Consider the following 23,756-nt stretch of genomic DNA (forward strand, 5'->3'; position numbering starts at 1 on the left):
CTAAATAGGCCTCCTCCTCATAGAACTCATGTTGCTGGAGGAAACACAGGCCATTCCTAACAAAGGGGATGCTGACCCTCTCTTGCTGTTCCTCCTCCTAATAGATATCGGGGCTTCTTCCTCGTTCATTTCCTGGGTCAATGCCTACGATAATCGGAGCCAACTGTGGTTACTCAACCTTGGGATGGGGACGGGAAGGAATATTCCCAAGCAGCTGCCAAAACTCCTTTTGTTTTGGAAACGTTCCCTATCTTCGCTGGCATAGAGACTGCATATTTCAACTTGGTTGGAAAAAAGTGTGGTGTCTGCTCAACTGTCGGAGCTGACCAGCTTTAGAGCCAGGGATCCTCTTTCTCTATCTTCTGGCAGTACTTCACCTTTTCTGCCTCCTCCCCATCCTCTTGTTTCTGAACCACCTTGGGTGTGGCCTGTATAGCTGGTTCCTATACCAGCCTGAGTGCCTCTGGCTCCATAGATGCCTTCTCCTCCTAACCTTGCTATAAAGGAACAAAGAGCTCCTTGGACTTACACTACCCACTCCGGATTTCCCCACCGGTGCCCCCAGGTAAACATTAACAATGGAGAACAAACTGATTGACTTATAAGTGGACCCAGGTGGAACACAACTCAGTATTTAAACTAATTTAAGTTTGTTGGTTTAATTAAGATAGACATGTCTTTGGAGTAATCAGCAGTAAATATGAAACTTTTATTCTACCAAGGTTTACTAAAGATCAAAAAAGCCTGCATTATCTTTGTTGCAGTTTGTTAACAAAAAGATGACTTAAAATGATGGTTAATTTTCTCTGTCTCAATTTCTTTGCGTGAATTTTAAGAAGCTTTCAAAGCCTTTGGTAACCAGAAACTTTGAAGTTTTACTCGAATGATAGATTCAGATTGAATTTATTGGATGTCCTGGTCTTTTCCAAATAGGATGAAGTGCTAAAGTTTTGATTATAGAACAGAGGTTTGTGCTTTTGACTTCTTATTGCAAAGAAACTTAGGATAATTGGGCCTGTTGGAAAATAGGCTTAGTGCTTAAGTGATGCATAAAATTGCCATCTAAAGAATTCTGGTGTAACAGTTCATAATTGGTTATTACTTCGTTTTTACTGGAGATTAAGGTTCCTAAGAGTTAAGACTGATGGAAATAAGGGACTGTATACAGTCTGTATGTAGGAATACAACTCTGTATGTAGGAAAGTAGGAGATGTATGAGTAAGATGTAAGGAACAGGAATATATTTTTGCTGAAGGTAAAAAAGAGTAATTTTGTACTAAAATGAGACTGATTGTGTAGAGAGAAATGGCTTGAGACAAAATCTGAGTGCAAAAGAAAGTTGTAGAAGGTTTGTGAAGGGAAATCTTTGGAAAGATATTTTATGTGTGGTCAGGATGGACTGAGGTTAAAATGAATGCATTTTAAAATGCCCTGGTTATATAACTGGAATTTGCTTTCTCTCTATTAAAAAGAAAGTTTTCTTGGATTGCTGGTCTGCTCTTGATAAGAAAACAAAAATAAAGTTTTCTCTTTTCTTTGTCAGCCCAGAAAAACCAGTTTCTATGTTTTGTCTTTATCAGGTCTTTAATGATCTATAATCTTATCTAGGCATGTGCTTTAAAATATTCTAAGGTTTCAAAAAAAATAAATAAATAAAATAAAATATTCTAAGGTTTCAACAAACTTCCCTGAGATTTCAATCCTAAATGAGTTTTCTAACTAATTAGGCTTGTTTACTCGATAATTTACATTCTGGTATAAGGTCATCTGTCGATATCCTGATTATTGAAGTGCTACTTGTCATAAAAATAACAGAATTTCCTGTCAGCTACGTCATAATGAACTCTCAGATCATTAACAGTGTTTATTTCTGAGTTTTTGTCATTTATAACTGTTCTGATGCTCTTGCAAAATGTTGTTTCATCTTTAAGGAGATTCATAAAAAGGACTTTTAGGACAAATACAGGTATTTGGTATCTTTAAGATTCTAAAACTGAAATGAGTAAGGATTTCAGAACTAACAAGAAAGCTACATTCAAACTGAATAAGAATTAGTAGCATGGAATTAAGTGAACCAAAGATGATGATTATAGTTTTGTGACTCTTGTTTGAAACACTACTGGTTCTCTCATGTTTGCTTTTCCAGATTAAGGAAACTTTCTCCTAAGATACCTATGACTTATAGAAATGTGATAAAATATTTCTTGAACAAATTGAAGCATTTAACTTTTCTCTCTACCTGAACCCTCTGAAATTCAGAAAGTCTCAGTAAGTATTCTTTCTTTCATGGCAATCATAGTTGTTTGCATAAATTCAAGAAGAATTTGTTCTTCTTATAACAGGACATCATTTAAAACATTGGTTATTTTACCAAGGCTTTGACTGGAATATCATATTTGAGAAAAATATCCATAGACTCAGATATGATCAGACAGCTCTAAATAATTGAGGTTGACTTTATAAAACATGGAGCCATAAAGTCCCTCAGAAATGTTGGCCTGATACTTTGCTTACAGAGTTCCCAGCAGCTTTTCCAGATAAGTAAAGAATGTCACTAGCTGGTAGGTTCAGGGACCTCAGGATACCTTGGGGACCTTGGGAAGATGAATTTACCCAAATCTGTAAGTATTACAGTTATGTTTCTGTCCTAGAGAGGCTACTAAAAGTTCAATCTAGATTCCTTATGAATAGTTCCAGCAAAGCAAATTTTGAAAAATCTATATGGTCAATTACTATTCTTGCTGAGCTTATGTAAGTAATTAAGCCAACTGTGTTGAGGATTGAACTTGTTTTACAAACAATTTAGTCTCCATTTGGCTATCACTGGAAATAAGGGTGATTCTAGGGAGAAAAATTATGTTTTATCACTGTATCTTTGAAGATGTTAAATTCTAGTTCTGGTTGACTTTGAATGTTTGTTTTTGCTTAAGCTAAACAACTTGAGGTAAACTTTAGAGAAATTGCCATAATAGCTCACATTTAGACAACCTTCATCCTTGTTATTCTGTGAGGATAATAACAGGATCCCATGGGCATATGACTATTTGAACAACTGGAAAAATGGGAGACTCCCCAAAAATTATATAACTAGCACCTTGAGCAATTCTTTTGGCTAAAATGACAAAATCACTCCTTAAAAGCCAGAGCCTACCCCATTCCGTGGGATTAACTATGGATTTGTGGAAGTAATGGACAGCCCCGCTTTCCTTATGATCATATTATTACACTTGAGGATGCCCATACACCCAGACAAATCTCGTTCCACTTGCCAGTGAGTCCTCATAATTAGGATATTGTTAAGGCTAAACATCAAAAGGAGAGGGCTTCTTGGTGGTTTTATCCTTTAACCATATTTGTCTCAGAATCTGCCTCTAATGATAAAAAGTTGCAAATAGAAGCCTTAGCCAAGCATACAGTGACCATCTTTAAGCTAGACAAGCAGTCACCCACAAATTCAAAAGGTGGTCCTCCAAAACCAAATGGCCCTTCACATCCTGACTGCAGCTCAAGGGGGAATCTTTGCTTTATTAAAACTGAGTGCTATGTATATATTCCAGATTACCACAAAAACATGCCAGGGTTATATGGATACCCAAAGGTAGGTGCTTTAAATAATCCCTCTCTTTCATTTAATGATTGGTTAAAATCATGGATCGGAGGAGGATTTTTGTCAACTATCAAAGGACTCTGATTGTGCTTCTTTTTCTTTTTGTTATTCTAATCATGTTTTGCTGTTTTCTCCTATGTCTCTTCAGCTGGTGCCCAGACTCTTTCACTGCCCTATCTTTAAGCCAACAGAAGATCCTTTCTACTCAGGGAAATTCATACATGTGGTCTCCTTTGGATTCAGCTGCCTCTGCCTTTCATAATTCCTATACATATAAGTCCCCAAGTGATCAATGGTGACCCGTAGGTAGGGAAATCTTTATGTCTCTATTCAGCAGGAAAAAGTTATAGAAGATGAGCCCTTCTACCCTCAGCAACCTTAAATATTTAGGGGTCAAAATTGTTCAGGGGGAATGATGTGGAGAAAGCTAAAAGGAAAAAAAATTCCTTTGCAGTCCATTGACAAAATACTTGAGACAGGCAGAGTGATCTTCCTCAAGGAGCTTAGCTGCTTTGATATTAATACTTTGCTAAAAGCAAAAGGCAACCTCAGCTTGATATTATCCCAACCTTCAGGATCCTATAAAAAAAAAAAATCTCCTTGGAAACTTCCTTTATCTCTACTCCTACCAAGATATATGTTAGCAATCATCCCTCAAGCAGATGGCCCATTGATATATATCTGAAGGGTCTCATGACTTAATGTCTTACTAGATATTAGTAAATGACCTTATCCTAACAACAGCTAGCCCCTCAAGGTCCTGTAGACCTTCCTTCCAAGTTCCTTAAAGACTATGCTTTCCCTAATCCAATCCCCGCAACCTCAGTGCAGCTCTTTCTGCCCAGGGGTCTGGTCCTCATGCTTTAATAAAACCACTCTATTTGCACCAAAGACACCTCAAGAATTCTTTCTTGACCATTTGCTCCTAAACCCCAACATTTTCACATTATTAGGATTTTGCTATTGTTTCTTCTTCTTTTTGATTATTTGTTTTTTGGTATAGCACATATAAGGCAATAAGAATAAAGAGAAATAAACAAAAAGCAGAATCATACCTACAAATACAGAAAACTAACTGATGATTGCCAAAAGGGAGGGGCATGGAAGTTGAAAAAATGAGTGAAGGGGAAGGGGAGATACAGGTTTCCAGTTATGGCAAGAAGAAGTCACAGGAATAAAATGCACAGCAGAAGGAATATAGTCAATGATATTGTAGTAGTGTTGCAGGATTTCTTTTCCTTTGGTACTTGCAGTTATTGGTCACACCCCTTGGAAGAACAAAGAGGTAGACCAGATGACTAGTGGTGGACAGCAAAACAAAGTTTATTGAGGGATAGTACAAATCTCCTGAAAAGGGAGGAGGCCTGAGAGGGTTGCCGTTAGGTTTTCTAAGTCTAGGGGTTTTTATGGGAATGTTGGCCAGCTGCCTTATTCTGATTAACCCTCCATGCACCTATCACCCAATCAGGTTTTTGTTCTTATGCTCATCTACCTGTCATGTAGTTGTTCACATGGGAAAGGGTGGAGGGCTCCTTCTAGTGTGGTGTAGAGTAACAGGATGGGGTTGTTTTAGTGGTTGTTTCCTCTTAGGATGGGGACCCCTTGCCCCTGTCTGCCTTTCTTGCAACTATCCTCCATTAATAATGGTATATTAGGACAGATGGCAGCTACACTCATGGTGAACATAGCATAATGTATAAACTTGTCAAATCACTATGTTATACACCTAAAATTAATGTAACATTGTGTGTCAGCTATGTTCAAATTAAAAAGAAATTAAAGAGAATAAAGGAAACGTTTTGTTTTTTGACCTAGCATGGATGGATGACAGGAAGAATACCGAATTACTCTACTTTTTGTTTGTCTTGGAGTTCTCTGGCATGGAAAATAATCAAGTTGAAAAGGTACAGAGTAGTAAGAAGTAGTATGACATATTTTTTTACTTATTTAAATAGTTTACTTAAATTCAATTTGCCAACATATAGTATAACACCCAGTGCTCATCCCATCAAGTGCCCTCCTTGGTGCCCATCACCCAGTCATCCATCCTCCCACCCACCTCCCCTTCTGCAACACTTTGTTTCCCAGAGTTAGGAGTCTTTCATGGTTTGTATTATATAATTTTTTTAAGTGGTCCATGGAGTTAAAAAACATCTGGAATTTGAATCCAGATTCTTCTCTCGTGAGCTATGGTCTCGTACAACTTATTTGTTCTGAGTCTTGCTTGATAATATCAATTGTTCCACTCCCGGAGGATTGAGTATTATGAAATAATGTATGAAAGGCACTCTGTGCCATACTATGAAATAATGTATGAAAGCATAATATATGGTAGGTAATAGAGGACAGAAATCCCAAAGAAGAGGACATCTAAGAATTCTAATTAAGACAATCTTTCAAAGCCTGGAAGAATCACATCCCAATGTACTAAAATAATTTATAAGAGTAATTAATGATGTTATTGCCAGTAACCTTTGAGAAGTCATGGCAAATGATAGCTGTGTTAGATTGTTGTCCCAATTTTTAAGAAAGGAGAGAAGAGAGGATTCTTAAAATTTAGTAATTCTAACCAACCTGCTAGATGTTTTAATCCCCTGGACCTTCCAGATTCATTATGGATTATGAAATAGATATTCTATTTGAAATTTTAAAAGAAAGTTGTAATTGCTGAAACAAGCATTTAGCCAAGTGCAAGTCTGCAAGTCGTGCTGAAGGTAACCAGATTTTCCTTTTTTTGGAGGGGCTGAAAGACTAATCAGAGAAACGTCAAAATGCCATAGACATGGTGTATCTGCATTTCAACAGAGTATGTGACAAAGATTTTATGAACCTTTAATATGTTAATGTGCATTATGACTATTGGAGGAAATCTATTGACCGCCCCCCCCCTCTTTTTTTTTTGGTAAAGCAACTAGTAACATCTGAAAGAACTCTGGTTGAACAAAACATCATTGGGAAATATTTGTCTTGGCCTAACCTGGACAGTAACACTCTGTACTGGTTAGGCAACTTTTGGGATATTGGGTTTATTTTCAGACAACAATTTTTTTAAAGATTTTATTTATGCATGAGAGACACACACACAGAGAGAGAGAGAGAGAGAGAGAGAGAGGCAGAGACACAGGCAGAGGGAGAAGCAGGCTCCATGCAGGGAGCCCGATGTGGGACTCGATCCTGGGACTCCAGGATCATGCCCTGAGCCAAAGGCAGGCGCTAAACCACTGAGCCACCCAGGGATCCCTGAGACAGCAATTTTTTTTAAAGAAATCCTAACAAACTAGTTTGTCCAAAGGAGGGATCTGGCATAATAGATTATATAAAGCTATATTGGAAAGGAAATAATTAGTAACTGTTATGTGTACTCACCAAATCATACCTTGAAATCTTAACCCCCGATGTTATGGTATTAGGAGGTGGGGGGCTTTGAAAAATGATTAGGTCATGAGTATAGAGCCTTCATGAATAGGATCAGTGCTCTTAAAAAAGAGATTGCAAAGAGCGTTCTTGTCCCTTCTGACATGTGAAGAGGCGGTGAGAAAAGCACTAATTAAGAACCAAGAAATGGGCTCTCACCAGACTCCAGATCTGCCAGCGCTTAGATCTTGGACTTCCCAGCCTGCAGAATTCTGAGAAATCAATGTTTGCTGTTGAAGCCACTTGGTATATGGCATTGTTGTGATAGCAGTCCAAATACACTAAGAATTATGGAGCAATGAAAGATACCTCTGGGAGTAGGGCTGTCCTATGAGCCAATTTCAAAGTTTTCAATATGTGTTATATGGGGGAAGAAATTAGAATCATTCCATTTAGCTTAAGCAGCCAGAGACAGGAGTACCTTGTACAAGTTATAGGGAGGTGGATTTGGGCTGGAGATAGAGTTTGTGAGAGCACTGGTCTGGGCACCTGCCAGATGAGAATTACATGCCCAGTTCAGCCCCTTCCTTGCTAGGCAGCCTGCAGCAAAGGACCTAACCTCTTGGGAACTCCGTTTTCTCATCTGTCATAGAGGCAAGCCCACAGAGACACTGCAAAGGGAAAAGTCCTTTCCGGAGTTATAAAAGATCCACACAATTCCTGGCACATAATAAGAACTCAGTAAGTGGTATTACAGTTTTATTATTAACAGAGTTGCCCAGTAATGCAAAGGATGAAGAATATCTGATGGTGGAGAGTACCTCAATAGTGAAAATGATCAAGCACAATTTTAATCTTTTAAAACAACAAGCCTACTGTGGGCAGCACACATCAGAGAGAGTTGTGACTCAGTCCCTCTCTTTGTCTGCTAGCAATCGTACGGACTAGCAGGGACTAGCAGGGCAGATGGGCAAGTGTATTTTTTTCTTTTGTATATATTTTTTTTTATTGGAGTTCAATTTTCCAACATACAGCATAACACCCAGTGCTCATCCCATCAAGTGCTTCCCTCAGTGCCTGTCACCCAGTCACCCCAGCCCCCCGCCCTCCTCCCCTTCCACCACCCCTTGTTCATTTCCCAGAGTTAGGAGTCTTTCATGTCTGTCACCCTTACTGATATTTCCCACTCATTCTCTCTCCTTTCCCCTATAATCACTTTCACTATTATATTCCCTGAAAGAATGAGACCATATAATGTTTGTCCTTCTCCGACTGACTTACTTCACTCGGCATTATACCCTCCAGTTCCATCCACGTTGAAGCAAATGGTGGGTATTTGTCGTTTCTAATGACTGAGTAATATTCCATTGTATACATAAACCACAGCTTCTTTATCCATTCATCTTTCGATGGACACCGAGGCTCCTTCCACAGTTTGGCTCTTGTGGACATTGCTGCTAGAAACATTGGGGTGCAGGTGTCCCAAAATTTCACTGCATCTGTATCTTTGGGGTAAATCCCCAGCAGTGCCATTGCTGGGTCATAGGGCAGATCTAGTTTTAACTCATTGAGGAACCTCCACACGGTTTTCCAGAGTGGCTGCACCAGTTCACATTCCCACCAACAGTGCAAGAGGGTTCCCCTTTCTCCACATCCTCTCCAACATTTGTTGTTTCCTGTCTTGTTAATTTTCCCCATTCTCACTGGTGTGAGGTGGTATCTCATTGTGGTTTGATTTGTATTTCCCAGATGGCAAGGAATGCAGAACATTTTCTCCTGTGCTTGTTGGGCATATCTATGTCTTCTTTGGTGAAATTTCTGTTCTTTTACCCATTTCATGATTGGATTGTTTGTTTCTTGGGTGTTGACTTTGGTAAGTTCTTTATAGATCTTGGATACTAGCCCTTGATCTGATTTTCATCTGCAAATATCTTCTCCCATTCTGTAGGTTGTCTTTTAGTTTTGTAGACTGTTTATTTTTCTGTGTAGAAGCTTTCTATCTTGATGAAGTCCCAATAGTTCATTTTTGCTTTTGTTTCCCTTGCCTTCATAGATAGATCTTGCAAGAAGTTGCTGTGGCCAAGTTCAAAAAGGGCGTTGTCTGTGTTCTCCTCTAGGATTTTGATGGATTCTTGTCTCACATTTAGATCTTTCATCCATTTTGAGTTTATCTTTGTGCAAGGTGTAAGAAAATGGTCTAGTTTCATTCTTCTGCACGTGGCTGCCCAATTTTCCCAGCACTATTTATTGAAGAGACTGTCCTTTTTCCAGTAGATAGACTGTCCTGCTTTGTCAAATATTAGTTGACCATACAGTTGAGGGCCCATTTCTGGGTTCTTTATTCTGTTCCATTGATCTATGTGTCTGCTTTTGTGCCAGTACCACACTGTCTTGATGACCACAGCTTTGTAGTACAACTTGAAATCCGACATTGTGATGACCCCGGCTGTGGTTTTCTTTTTCAATATTCCTCTGGCTACTTGGGGTCTTTTCTTTCTTTCTTTTTTTTTTTTTTTTTCTGATTCCACACAAATCTTAAGATTATTTGTTCTAACTCTCTAAATACCAAGACCATGGTATTTTGATTAACTGTAAATTGCCCTGGGTAGCACTGACATTTTCACAATATTAATTCTTCCAATCCATGACCATGGAATATTTTTCCATCTCTTTGTGTCTTCCTCAATTTCTTTCACAAGTGTTCTGTAGTTTTTAGGGTATAGATCCTTTACATCTTTGGTTAGGTTTATTCCTAGGTACCTTATGCTTTTGGGTGTAATTGTAAATGGGATTGACTCCTTAATTTCTCTTTCTTCAGTCTCATTGTTAGTGTATAGAAATGCCACTGATTTCTGGGCATTGATTTTGTATCCTGCCACACTGCCGAATTGCTGTATGAGTTCTGGCAATCTTGGGGTAGAGTCTTTTGGGTTTTCTATATACAGTATCATGTCATACTGTACATAGAAAGTATGTACATATCATGTATCTGCGAAAAGGGAGAGTTTGACTTCTTCCTTGCCAGTTTGAATGCCTTTTATTTCTTTCTGTTGCCTGATTGCTGAGGCTAAGACTTCTAGTACTATGTTGAATAGTAGTGGTGAGAGTGGACATCCCTGTCATTTTCCTGATCTTAGGGGAAAGGCTCCCAGTGTTTCCCCATTGAGAATATTTGCTGTGGGCCTTTTTTAGATGGCTTTTAAGATGCAGAGGAATGTTCCCTCTATCCCTACACTCTGAAGAGTTTTGAACAGGAATGGATGCTGTATTTTGTCAAATGCTTTCTCTCCATCTATTGAAAGGAGCATATGGTTCTTGTTTTTTCTCTTGTTGATATGATCTATCACATTGCTATATGAGTGTTGAACCAGCCTTGCATCCCAGGGATAAATCCCACTTGGTCATGGTGAATAATCTTCTTAATGTACTATTGGATCCTATTGGCTAGTATCTTGAGAATTTTTGCATCTGTGTTCATCAGGGATATTGTCTATAATTACCCTTTTTGGTGGGGTCTTTGTCTGGTTTTGGAATCAAGGTGATGCTGGCCTCATAGAACAAGTTTGGAAGTATTCCATCCGTTTCTATCTTTTGGAACAGCTTTACTAGAATAGGGATTGTTTCTTCTTTAAACGTTTGATAGAAATTCCCCTGGGAAGCCATCTGGCCCTGGACTTTTGTGTCTTGGGAGTTTTTGATGCCTGCTTCAATTCCCTCCCCAGATATTGCCTTGCTCAGGTTTTCTATTCCTTCATGTTCCAGTTTTGGTAATTTGTGGTTTTTCAGAAATGCGTCCATTTCTTCTAGATTGTCTAATTTATTGGTATATAGCTGCTCATATATGGTTCTAAAATCATTCATATTTCCTTAGTATTGGTTGTGATCTCTCCTTTTTCATTCATGATTTTATTGAGTCTTTTTTCTTTTTAATAAGGCTGGCTAGTGGTTTATCTATTTTATTAATTTTTCAAAGAACCAATTCCTGGTTTTGTTGATCTGTTCTATAGTTTTTCTGGTCTCTATTTCATTGAGTTCTGCTTGAATCTGTATTAACTCTCTTCTGATGGGTGTAGGTTTTATTTGCTACTCTTTCTCCAGTTACTTTAGGTGCAAGGTTAGCTTGTGTATGTGAGTTTTTTCCAACCTTTTGAGGGATGCTTGTATTGCAGTGTATTTCCCTCTTAGGATTGCTTTTGCCGTATCCCAAATATTTTGAATGGTTATATCTTCATTTTCATTAGTTTCCATGAATCTTTTAAATTCTTCTCTAATTTCCTGATTGACCCATTCATCTTTTAGCAGGATGCTCTTTAACCTCCACGTGTTTGAGTTTCCTCCGAATTTCTTCTTGTGATTGAGTTCTAGTTTCAAAGCATTGTGATCTAAAAATACACAGAGGACAATCCCAATCTTTTGGTATCGGTTGAGACCTGATTTGTGACCCAGTATGTGGTCTATTCTGGAGAAAGTTCCATGTGCACTTGAGAAGAATGTGTATTCAGTTGCATTTGGATGTAAAGTTCTGTAAATATCTGTGAAATCCATCTGGTCCAGTGTATCATTTAAAGCTCTTGTTTCTTTGGAGATGTTGTGCTTAGAAGATATGTCATTTGCAGAAAATGCCGGGTTGAAGTCTCCCAGTATTAATGTATTATTATCTAAGTATGTCTTTACTTTGGTTATTGACTGATATATTTGGCAGCTCCCACATTAGGGGCGTAAATATTCATGATTGTCAGATCCTTTTGTTGGATAGACCCTTTAAGTATGATATAGTGTCCCTCTTCATCTCTTACTACAGTCTTTGGGATAAACTTTAATTTATCTGATATGAGGATTGCTACCCCTCCTTTCTTTTGAGGACCGTTTGAATGGTAAATGGTTCCTCAACCTTTCATTTTCAGGCTGTAGGTGTCCTTAGGTCTCAAATGAGTCTCTTGTAGACAGCAAATAGATGGGTCTTGCTTTTTTATCTAGTCAGAAACCCTGTGTCTTTTGATGGGATCATTTAGCTCATTCACATTTAGAGTTACTATCGAAAGATATGAATTTAGTGTCATTGTAGTACCTATTCAGTCCCCATTTTTGTGGATTATTTTTTGTATATCCTCTTTCCTTTACAGAGTCCCTCTTAATATTTCTTGCAGAGGGATCCCTGGGTGGCGCAGCGGTTTGGCACCTGCCTTTGGCCCAGGGCACGATCCTGGAGACCCGGGATCGAATCCCACGTCGGGCTCCTGGTGCATGGAGCCTGCTTCTCCCTCTGCCTGTGTCTCTGCCTCTCTCTCTCTCTCTCTCTGTGACTGTCATAAATTAAAAAAAATATTTCTTGCAGAGCTTGTTCGGTGGCCACATATTCTTTCAGTCTCTGCCTATCTTGGAAGCTCTTTATCTCTCCTTCTATTCTGAATGAGAGCCTTGCTGGATAAAGTATTCTTGGCTGCATGTTCTTCTCATTTAGCATCCTGAATATATCCTGCCAGCCCTTTCTGGCCTGCCAGGTCTCTGTGGAGAGGTCTGCTGTTAATCTAATATTTTGCTCCATATAAGTTAGGGATCTCTTGTCTCTTGCTGCTTTAGTGATTTTTCTCTTTATCTTTGGAATTTGCAAGTTTCACTATTAAATGTCGAGGTATTGAATGGTTTTTATTGATTTTTGGGGGCTCCTCTCTATCTCCTGGATCTGAATGCCTGTTTCCTTCCCCCAAATTAGCGAAGTTCTCAGCTATCATTTGTTCAAATATGCTTTCTGGCCCTCTGGCCTTCACAGTGCCCTCTGGAACCCCAATTTTTTTTTTTATAATTTTTTTTTTTACTTATTTATGATAGTCACAGAGAGAGAGACAGACAGACAGACAGACACAGGCAGAGGGAGAAGCAGGCTCCATGCACCGGGAGCCCGACGTGGGATTCGATCCCGGATCTCCAGGATCGCGCCCTGGGCCAAAGGCAGGCGCTAAACCGCTGCACCACCCAGGGATCCCTGGAACCCCAATTATACATAGATTTTTTCCTTCTGAGGCTGTTATTTATTTCCCTTAACCTTTCTTCGTGGTCTTTTCATTGTTTTTCTTTTTAACTCAGCTTCCTTCCTTGCCATCAACTTATTTTCTATGTCACTCACTCTTTCTTCTCCCTCATTAACCCTCATCATTAGGACCTCCAGTTTGGATTGCATCTCATTTATTTGATTTTTAATTTCAGCCTAATTAGATCTAAATTCTGCAGTCATGAAGTGTCTTGATTCCTTTATGCTTTCTTCTAGAGCCACCAATAGCTTTATAATTGTGCTTCTGCATTGGCTTTCTGATATAGAATTGTAATCCAAATTCTGTAACTCTGGCAGACAGTACTGTTTCTGATTCTTTGTTTTGTGGGGAGTTCTTCTTTCTAGTCATTTTGCTCAGTGCAGAGTGGCTGTATGAGTGGGCTGAGTCAAGAATATCAACCACGACCTAAGTAAATTTCACCCTAGATGATTCTGCCGAGGTCAGAGACCAGAAATTGAAAACAAAGATCAGAGCAAAATAAAACAAAAGGTCCACTAAAGTGAAAACCACATTTTAAAACAAAGTAGTAAAAAATAAAAGGCCAAGAATCCTAAAGTATAAGATAAAAAGAAAAAGAAAAAGGAGAAGTATAAAAGTGGGGGGGGGGGGTACTGGGAGATGGTGGTGGTGATAATGTTGTAGTGGAGGGAGAATGTAGTCTACCTGAGGGGTCCTAGAGAGTGATCCTCTTGGTTCTGGGTTATTAAGTTCTGTATGTTAGAAGATGCTCAGTCCCAAATTTATATAAACCAGAAATACTTGTAGAGGACCCCAGGATTGACCACCAAAACATAAATGAGATAAAAGAGGGGGACAGAATGGGAATGAGGAATCTCACAGAATGAACCAGGATGGCATAGTAGTTGGTTCTGGGTGCATGCTGGTCATGGTTTATAAGAATTTAACTTCTGCCATTATAGAACAAAATGAGGCAGAGAAAACAAAAAACACAAAACAAACAAACAAACAAAAAAAACCCCATATCTTATATATCTCCCAAAATTGAGTATGTGGAAGGGAATCTAGAAGTGGAAAATATATCTAAGACTTGTAGTTGTAGAAATATGAAAGTCAAAAAGGAAGAAACTTAAAAATGAAGAGGTGGTAAATTATTGTAGTTAAGGTTGGAAAAGAGAAAAAAACCTGGAAATTTACAGTCTGATATAAAAACGCTTTGTACTGGAAAAAGGAAGATAAAAAAAAGGAGGAGTATCCTCTGGTTCTATATATTCTAAGTCCATGGACTTCCCCTGGAGCTTCCCAGCCTGCTGGGTCCGGGGCTCGCCCTTCCCCCGTCCTTCCAGCTGGTCTCCCGGGGGCGGGGCCTGCGGTGCTGCGTCTCAGGTGCGCGCCCCTGGGGGATGCCCCGCCCCCGCCAGGTGCCCCCCAAGGCCCGCGTCCCTCTGGGATCGCTCCCGGGAGCCCCCGAAGGCAGCAGGGCGCAGCCCCCTCCCCGGGGCCCCGCCCGACCCCCGGCTTCCCCCGAGGCCCCGGGGTGCGCTCCAGCCCTGCCCCGAGATGGGCTGCGGTGGGGGTGCGCTCTCCCCCGGCTCCCTCCTCTGCTCGTGACCCCGGGACCTGGGGCTCCCCCGCCCTCCTGCCGGCCTGCCTGACCCCCTGCCGACGCCCTGAGGCCTTTCCCTCCGGGGAGAGGAGGACGCTTCCCGGGGGCTGGGCCTGCCTGTCCCCAGGCTCTCCCCGGCCCCTTAGCCCAGCTCCCCTCGGGGCCCTCCCTCTCTTGTGTCTTTTTTTTTTTCCCCACCTTGCTGCCTTGTTAGAAGCAAAAACCTTTCCCTCTGGAGCATTCCAGCTGTGCTCTCTTTACATCTCAGGTAGAGTTCAAGGTTTTTAGGATGGTTTGAAAGTTATCCAGGTGGCAGCTCAGCGGTTTAGCGCCGCCTTCAGCCCGGGGCGTGATCCTGGAGACCCGGGATCGAGTTCCGCATCGGGTTCCCGCATGGAGCCTGCTTCTCCTTCTGCCCCTCTCTCTCTCTTTCTCTCTCTCTCATGAATAAATAAATAAAATCTTGAAAGAAAGAAAGAAAGAAAGAAAGAAAGAAAGAAAGAAAGAAAGAAAGAAAGAAAGAAAGAAAGAAAGAAAGAAAGAAAGAAAGAAAGAAAGAAAGAAAGTTATCCAGGTAAGTTGGTGGGGCCAGGTGAGCTGAGGACCCCCACTCCTCCACCGTCTTACCCTCCTCTCCTGTGATGGGGCAAGTGTATTAACAAACCGTAACTCAAGGACAAATGCCATCAATGCTGTAAGAGCCTCAGAAAGTAAGAGCACAAATGCTAAACCTTTTGAGGGAAATATGGAAGGCTTCATGGTTTTCAGTGGGGCGGGGAGAGAAGCAGAGCATCACTCCCGGGGGGACTACCACGTGGAGAAGCTGTAGGCAGGAAAGCACAGGGATATATCCAGAGAAGCAGCGCAGTTGGAAGGGATGCACTGCCCAGACTTAACGGACAATGAAACCGAAGTCTGGATGATATGGGGTAGGAGAGTCAGAGAATGAGTCTTGGGTTTAACCTGGGGAGGGATAGGACACATCTGAAGGGAGAGGAGTGACTTCATCATTACCGTGCTTTGGAAAACCGAATCTGGTGGTGGCAATACAATTGGCTCTCCTAAAACAGGAAGGCCAGTATGAATATAGCTTAGAAGGCATAAATAAATAAATAAATAAATAAATAAATAAATAAATAAATAAATAAATAAATAAATAAATAAATAAATAAATAAATAAATAAATGGTTTGGCAATACAATTGGCTCTCCTAAAACAGGAAGGCCAGTATGAATATAGCTTAGAAGGCATAAATAAATAAATAAATAAATAAATAAATAAATAAATAAATAAATAAATAAATAAAAGGTTTTAAAGGAGAAGTTCAAGTAGGATAAAGAGGCATGAGAACACGGAGGAAATCCCTAATGAGACATAAATGAAGAGTGGCCTGTTAGGGAAGATTTGACAACGGAGCATGTGCTGGTCTCACGTGAGAGTGAGTTTTAGTTAAGTAGGTTTTAGTAGGAACTTTTGAAGAGCAGGTCAATGCCATTTCTTCACACAGTTACCCTTACTAAATGGATGACGGCGGATGAATACATGAATGATTTGGCTTGAGTTCTAAAGGGAAGAGCGGGAGATGGTAATGAAGAACCAGAAGCTTGTGAGAGTCAGTTTGAGAAGACAAGGCTGGTTGGATAGACACAGGAGTTAAGGAGCATGTGTCTGTCTGTCTGTCGGTCTAGGAGCTGAGTTAGGACCAAATCCAGCCCAGCACCTTGTTTTTGTGCAGCCCCTGCGCTAAGAATAATTGTTACATCTTTCGATGACTGGAGAAAATCCAAAGATTAACATTTCATGACCTGTGAAAATGAAATGAAACTCAATTTTCAGTGTCTGTAAATAAAACTGATAACCTTTTTATTATTTTCTTATTACAGAGGGAACCAGCCTGCCCATTATAGGAGCGGTAACAACGTGCTAAGCATCACATCAATGTTATCTACGGAATTCTCACTACAACCCTATGAGATTTAATTCATTGTTGCCATTTTACTGATGAGCAAAAAGAAGGTCATGTTTCAGCCAAGGTCACACAGTGTCACACTTACACCCACATCAGTCTGCTTTGCCAGATTTCCCACATTCTCCTATGGTAAAAGCACAGATCTTAAGAGTAGTGGGATCATGATGTACTTAAAAAAGAGGGTTTGGGAGTATGTTGAATGTTTGGAGGGCAGTTTGGGAACTGAATCAGCGGAAGGGAATGGCTTGGGCAGACACACCTCTAAGAGACGTGTATGAATAACTCACTAATTCTTATAACTCTTCCAGGAGTTGGATACGGTTATTAACACCCTATGCAAAAAACAAAAACAAAAAACAAAACAAAACAAAACAAAACACCCTATGCTGGAGGAGTGGTCTTGTTTAACACCAATTCCCAGGTAAAAAGGTCCAGCAGGTGGATATTCTAACATTTTGGGTCTTTGACAGGTGACAACACTAGGCCACCTCAGGCTCATCCAACCCTAAGTATCTAAGATCCCTCGTTCGGAAGCAATTAGGGATGATTGCTACAGATTCGGCTTTTACCCTTTCTCCTGCATTTGTGCCTTAATATGCTAAAGAGACTTCCTGAATCACAACAAACCAATCAGCATTTGAAGAGATGCAGTGGATGAGTGTAAAGTTCAGGTAGAGAAGGGTGAAGGCAAGGAATTCTGTAGGAAGCCTGGAGGCAGAGGACAGTCTAAAGGTTTCTGCAGGGGTAGACTTCTGACAGTGGTTTGCAGCCTTTTACATGGGTGTTTATCCCCGTGATTGTCCCCTTCGGCTCTTAAAGCAGCCACTGTCCCACATGGAATTTACTTCTGGCTGCTGCTGACAAAACAGGAAGTGATCAGAATCCAATCTGCTTTTTTCGGCTTTCTGAACTTCAGGCGTTTAAAAAACAAGTTTTTAGCAGTGGATTTACGGCTTTACTTTTCCACCTCTGGTTCTTACAAAACACCGTAGGGGTTAAAGTAGCAGCGCAAAGTCCTGTACAAATGACTGACGTAATAATGAGATTTGCACACCAGCCTTGAGTGACTGATAAATTCAAAGCAGGGTTTTTGTTTCTTGTCTTTCTTTCTTTCTTTCTTTCTTTCTTTCTTTCTTTCTTTCTTTCTTTCTTTCTGTGTGTGCAAGGGGAGAGAGGATAGGATTGGTGGCAGTCAGGAGAAAAAAAAAATAGGGAACTGGGAAGAAAAGGAGGGGAAGTTAAAACTTCCTTCCTTCTCTGTCTTCCATCAGAAAACCAAACATGGCATCTTCCATGAGGAGCTTGTTTTCTGACCACAACAGATACGTTGAATCTTTCCGGAGGTTTCTCAACAGTTCCACGGAACACCAGTGCATGCAGGAATTCGTGGACAAGAAGCTGCCAGGCATAACAGCAAGGTAACAAAAAAGGACGTTTTTGTCCAAGAGACAAGCCTCCGGCCGCTTGTGCTCAGTGATAGATGGGGGAGCCCAACCCTGCAGGCTGGGCCCCGGCTAAGGAGCTTCAGACAGCAGCGCCCCCCCCCCCCGCCCCCTGCTCACCCCCCTGCTCGCCCCCCTGCGCCCCTTCTCCCGGGTGCTTTAGTGAGACGCCAGCTTCCCACGTTCAAAGGCTCAGATTCGTGCAGCGTTTCCAGCTGCGCGGAGATAAGCGTTAACCATTTGAAGGCACACATCCATGTTCATTTGGGAAAAGATACCAATCTTTGAGCTCAGATTTTTCAGCCCTCCAGATTGTACGCCTCAAAAAAGTCCCAAACGCGGAGTCTAGTCGCCTTGTCATTAGAATAAAATATAAATAAGTGCCAACTACTGTTTGTTCCTGAGGATTGAGGGGTGGGTGCTTCTCAGTTTTCCTAATATCCATCTAAATTCATTTCCTTATCCATCCTTATAGTTATCGCTTTCAAAAAAAAAATAGTCTTTTCCTTTCAACTTAATATTAGCAATGTGGTTCTTTAAAAAAAAAAAAAAGCAGCATTTTCCCATTATCAGTGAAACTCACTAGTTCCTATCCTTCTTGCAGACTTTTTTTTTTTTTTTGGTGATTAATGTGTTCAATTTGTGCCAGAGCTGATAAGCATTATGAGAGTAAAAGATTCCACATGCTAAAGATAATCAAATCACCTATCTAGGGGTGGATTGCTGTAACTTACTCTGCTTCAGGAAATAATGATAGAAAACTGGGAAGAAATGACTGACTGTGGATCCAATTTACAACAGCAAAGAAAACTGATATTTTATCTTTTGCTGGATTTCTCTATTGTAGGCCTGAAATTCTTTCACCAGTACAGTACCTCTGACTGATGAAAGCAGGCATTGTTGGATGTGTATGGAATTCTATTTCCTTTTCTATTTTTCATGGTTAGTTTCTTAATTTTTAAAAAATAGAGTGTTATATAATTTATTAATAATTAGTAAGTAATGAAACAATGATGCCAAAAATCAAAGCATACAGCAAATATAGATAACTTCTTATCTAGGAACTAGTAATTTACTTCTTTGGGTCTTTTGCAGTATTAAAGGTCTGTGTTCATGTCTGTAGCTTATCCAGACCCTTGGTTTTCTTCAGTCATCAGTGGTTCGAAGAGGCATCATGGATGCATATAACATAATGAATGATGACCCCTCCTTCATGGTGTACACAATCTGGTTGGAAATATCAATTGTAGAATTTGTGAAAGACTGAAGAACTTTCAAAGGAATAACCAAATTTGCATTGCCCTGCAAATGCCCTGGGCTCCTAGCCCGATTCAATCCCATCACTGACTCCTACTCTTTAGAAGCAACCAGTTTTAACATTCTGAAATATTTTGGTTGCTTCTTATGAAATTTTCTTTCCTAATTCTAAATAACATGTTATTCTTCTCTTTCTTAATTTACTGTATTAAAATAGCTAAATAAGCATGTACATTTCTTCCCCTATCATGTCAGCGTATTTATGTCAAAATTTTGGGTTCAATAATTTGAATGTTTTTATCATTTTGCCGGTGTACATAATATACATAATTGAATGATGTGTTATATGCTACATTCACATTTCCTTTCTGGTACTTTTTGTTTTTCCTAGAGTTAACTATTGTTTTGATTTTAGTTTCTTTTCTTAGTTTTCCTTATACCTATCACTACTTGTGCCCCAATCAGAAGTATTAATCTCCTCTCAACATAGTCCAACAGATCAAGTCATCTGTCAATTTCTTCCCATGGGTACATCTTTTCTGGAGCTCTCTGTCCATCTTTTCTAGTCTGCGGTGATTTGTTGGTGGTCTGCTACACAATTATTATTATTATTATTATTATTATTATTATTAATTATTATTTTGCTATACAATTATTGATAAGAGAATTTATTTCAACTTCTAGAAATTCTCTTCCCTCTCTGCAGTATTGGATTCCCTGATTCTGGATCTCATGTTATTGCTTTCTCGGTTTCTTTAGACTTTTCTTCCTCTTCTTCTTTTGTCTTTCCTCTCTTTCTTCTACTTCTACTTCTCCTTCTTCTTTTTATTCTCCTTCCCCTTAACGGACTCCCCAGGAGGGACACCTGCATGGCTCAGCACTTGAGCATCTGCCTTTGGCTCAGGGTGTGATTCTGGGATGGGACCCCAGGATGGAGTCCCAGGATTGAATCCTGTGTCGGGCTCCCCATGGGGAGCCTGCTTCTCTCCCTGACTATGTCCCTGCCCTTCTCTCTGTGTCTCTCATGAATAAATAAATAAAAAATATTTTTAAAAGAGCTTCCCAAGAAAGAGTGCATGAAAAGTAAACTTTTTTGAGATTTTGCATGTTTAAGAGTGCCTTCAATCTATGGTCATTTTTATTAGGTAGTAATTTCTATCCTGAAATGATATCAGAAATTTAAAGGTATTTTTCCATTGTCTTTTAGCAATTAGAGTTTCTAAGAAATCCCTTGTCCTTCAAATTGCTCATGTTTCATTTGTGATCTTTTTTGTTTGTTTGTTTTTGTGGTTTTGTTTTTGCTTTCCCTACTTAGAAGCTTTAAGGATGTTCTATCTAGTATTCTGAAATTTAAGATGAATTGTGATAAGGGACTTTTTCACATATTTTTGTGTGTAGTCCCCTGGGCCATTTCAATCAAGATTCAGACCTTTCAGTTCAGGAAAACTTTGGTACTATTTTATCATCCCTTCCTTCTGTTTTTCTCTTTCTGGAATTTCTATTCATCAAACACCAGACCTTTCGAATTAATTCTCTAATTTTCATATATATCTAAGTTCTACAATTTTATCTTATGGCCTTTATATTATTTTTTTACTATTATATTTTTAATTTTTAGGATTTTTTATAGCATCTTGTTCATCTTTCACAGATGTAATATCTTTTTTATCTATTATAAAATTTTCCTCTGCTTTCTGCATGTTTCTTCTGAGTGTTCTTTTTCTGTTTCTTTAGGTCTTTCTCAGGTTAGGAGAGCACCCTAGCTACCTGGTATGATTTGATTGTTCATCCAATCAATAATGAAACACAAAAAAGGTGTTCAGATCCTCTTTGTGTATATAAGTGAAGGTTATTGAGTGTGTGAGTCACTGTAGCAATTGGATGTGGGTTTAGCTGTTTGTTAGGAGATTCTCAGATGTCAAAATTAGAAGTTTATGCACCAAGATGGTTTGTTTCCCTGGGGGAAAAAATCCCCATCTGGAAGTGAAGAGTGGGATGGAGAGAGTTCCAGTATATAGCCATACATAATAAAGTTTGTTGTTATATGTAACACATTTAGATCGTTGACTAGAAAATAGTAAATTTTCAATAATTCTTAATCATAATATATGAAATGGGATCATAACAGTGTCTAATTCATAGAAGAATTGTGAAGATTCAAAGAGTCAAATCACTTAGCTGTGGCTGACATAATAATAATTGCTAACATATGTTGAGTGCTTGTCATATGCAGACACATTTCTAAGAGATATACATGAATTAAATAATTTGATCCCCACAACTCTTCCTTAAACTAGATACTATTATTACAATTCTATCTAGTAGGTGATATTATTATCCTATTTCATAGGTAATAAAGATGCAGAGAAATTAAATAACTTGCTTAAGGTAATATATTGGTAGGCTGGGATTTCAATCTTGGTGCTGCGCTCCATAGCTTCACTATGCTATCTACAAATATAAAAGCAGTTTTAAGAATTAACCAAGAGCATAGATAGGGATGGGTGTATGATTATGAGTGGGAAGAAAATTAGAACTAAGAAAGGCAACTCAACTCATTTATATGTTTCCTTGACTCTATCCTTTCCAGTTTCTGTAAGAACTTTGCTTCTATCTCTGTCTTTGTTCTGCTACTCTGTACAGGCTTTTTCATTTCAAAAGGAAAAAAAAAAAAAAGCTAAAATTCAAATAAACAAACACCACTCTTTCAGTTCCTGTTTCTGCTTTCCCTTCTCTTTCATTCTATTCCAACAATCTCTAGATCTTCTTCCTCTTTATTCAGTTTTAATCCCCCTGCCATCTGACTTCTGCACTCAGCTATCCTTTAAAACTATTATCAAACATATTCATATTCAAATTCAATGAAGATGATTCCTCCTTTATTTTTTGGTAGTACACTCTGCTACTAATGGCTTTCTCTTTCTCTAATTCTGTCTCTCTGAGCTCTGCTGTTTTCCTCTTTGTCCCCTTTGCGTGTTCCTCATAATCCAGTGACTTTTAAAACTTGGCATTGCATCATCTTCCCACTGCTCATCTAACTCTTTGCAATATGCTTGGGTGATAGAATCTAGTCTCCTAGTTTTGATTATAACTTTATGATACTAATTCTCCAGAATACATAATTGACCCTGATCTATCTCCCACTCAACTTAAATCTTGCATATCCAAATGTCTGTAGAATTCAGATTTATTTAAAAAAAAAAGACAAAACAAAACACACCCTGACAAAACACACACCTGCCATCAAAGTATATTATCCAGCTTCCTTTTTCTCTCCATACTTTATGCAGTCATCGAAATTGGAAGTTAGTCACTCATTGTGCACTCCTTTTTCTAATACTCTCCCCCCCTTTATTAACATCAATCAGAAGCAAATCCTACTGTTACCTCCCAGTCCATCAATCCCATTCCATTTCTAGTGCTAGAACCATAATACTGGTCTCTATTTTTTTAATATTTTGATAAATTTGATATACAATATAGTTTCAGGTGTAAAACATAGTGATTCCACAATCATATACACTACAAAATGCTCACCACAATAAGTGTAGTTATTGTTTTATCACCATACAATATTACAGCATTATTCGCTATATTCCTTATCTTGTATATACATCCCCATAGCTTATTTATTTTATAACTGGATGTTTGTACCCTTTAAACTCCTATGCTTATTTCACCCATTGCCTCACCCTCCTCCCTCTGGCAGCCACCAGTTTTCTGTATTTATGAATCTGTCTCTGTTTTTGTTGTTGTTGATGATAGTTTTGTTTTTTAGATCTGACATATTTGTGAAATCATATGGCATTTATCTTACTCTGTCTGACTTATTTCACTTAAAATAATGTTCTCTAACTCCATCCATGTTGTCACAAGTGGCAAGATCTCATTTTTTTTGTGAGAGTAATATTCCATTGTGTATGTATATCACATCTTTCTCCATTCATCCATTCACACTTAGGTTGCTTCTATATCTTGCTATCATAAATAATGGTTCAATAAACATAGGGGAGCATGTATCTTTTTTTGGGGGGGCATGTATCTTTTTGTTTAAGCATATATCTTATGTTCTTATTCTCTGGGTAAATATTCAAAAGTGGAATTGCTGGATTGTGTGGTATTTCCATTCTTAATTTTTTAGGAACCTGTTTTCCATACTGTTTCCACTGTTTTCCATATGGGCTGCACCAATTTACATTCTCACCAAAAGTACACCAGAGACCCCCTTTCTCTGCACCATCACCAACACTTGCTATTTTTTATCTTCTTAATACTACCTATCATGACTGGTGTGAAGTAATATCTCATTGTGGTTTTCATTTGCATTGTCCATTTAGTGATGTTGACTATCTTTTCATGTGTCTGTTGGTCATCTGTATGTTCTCTTGGGGAAAATGTCTATTCAGGTCCTCTGCCCATTTTTAATTGGATTTTATTTTCTTTTTTACTGTGTGTGTGTGTGTGTGTGTTGAGTTGAGTTGTAGGAGTTCTTTATACATCTTAGATGTTAACC

At 39.1% G+C, this 23,756-nt stretch overlaps 1 protein-coding gene and 1 long non-coding RNA gene across 3 annotated transcripts in view; both read left to right on the forward strand.

Annotated features, from left to right (window-relative positions):
- Positions 1–309: 309 nt before the first annotated feature.
- On the forward strand, positions 310–16,971 carry LOC111091176. The gene is made up of 4 exons (XR_005374245.1): positions 310–565; positions 2,147–2,268; positions 16,459–16,673; positions 16,853–16,971. It is a non-coding gene; the product is annotated as an uncharacterized LOC111091176 (long non-coding RNA).
- A 643-nt stretch (positions 16,972–17,614) lies between these two features.
- HNMT (histamine N-methyltransferase) overlaps positions 17,615–23,756 on the forward strand; it is a 46,356-nt gene continuing 40,214 nt past the window's right edge. The window contains exon 1 of one of the 2 annotated variants that reach the window (XM_038565099.1): positions 17,615–17,962. In XM_038565099.1, coding sequence (XP_038421027.1) covers positions 17,826–17,962 — 137 coding nt within the window. In that variant the 5' untranslated portion in view covers positions 17,615–17,825. The remainder of the gene's footprint in view (positions 17,963–23,756) is intronic. The other variant, XM_038565100.1, reaches the window with a different exon arrangement.

Source organism: Canis lupus, chromosome 19, assembly GCF_011100685.1.
Source record: "Canis lupus familiaris isolate Mischka breed German Shepherd chromosome 19, alternate assembly UU_Cfam_GSD_1.0, whole genome shotgun sequence".
Classification (NCBI taxonomy): domain Eukaryota; kingdom Metazoa; phylum Chordata; class Mammalia; order Carnivora; family Canidae; genus Canis; species Canis lupus.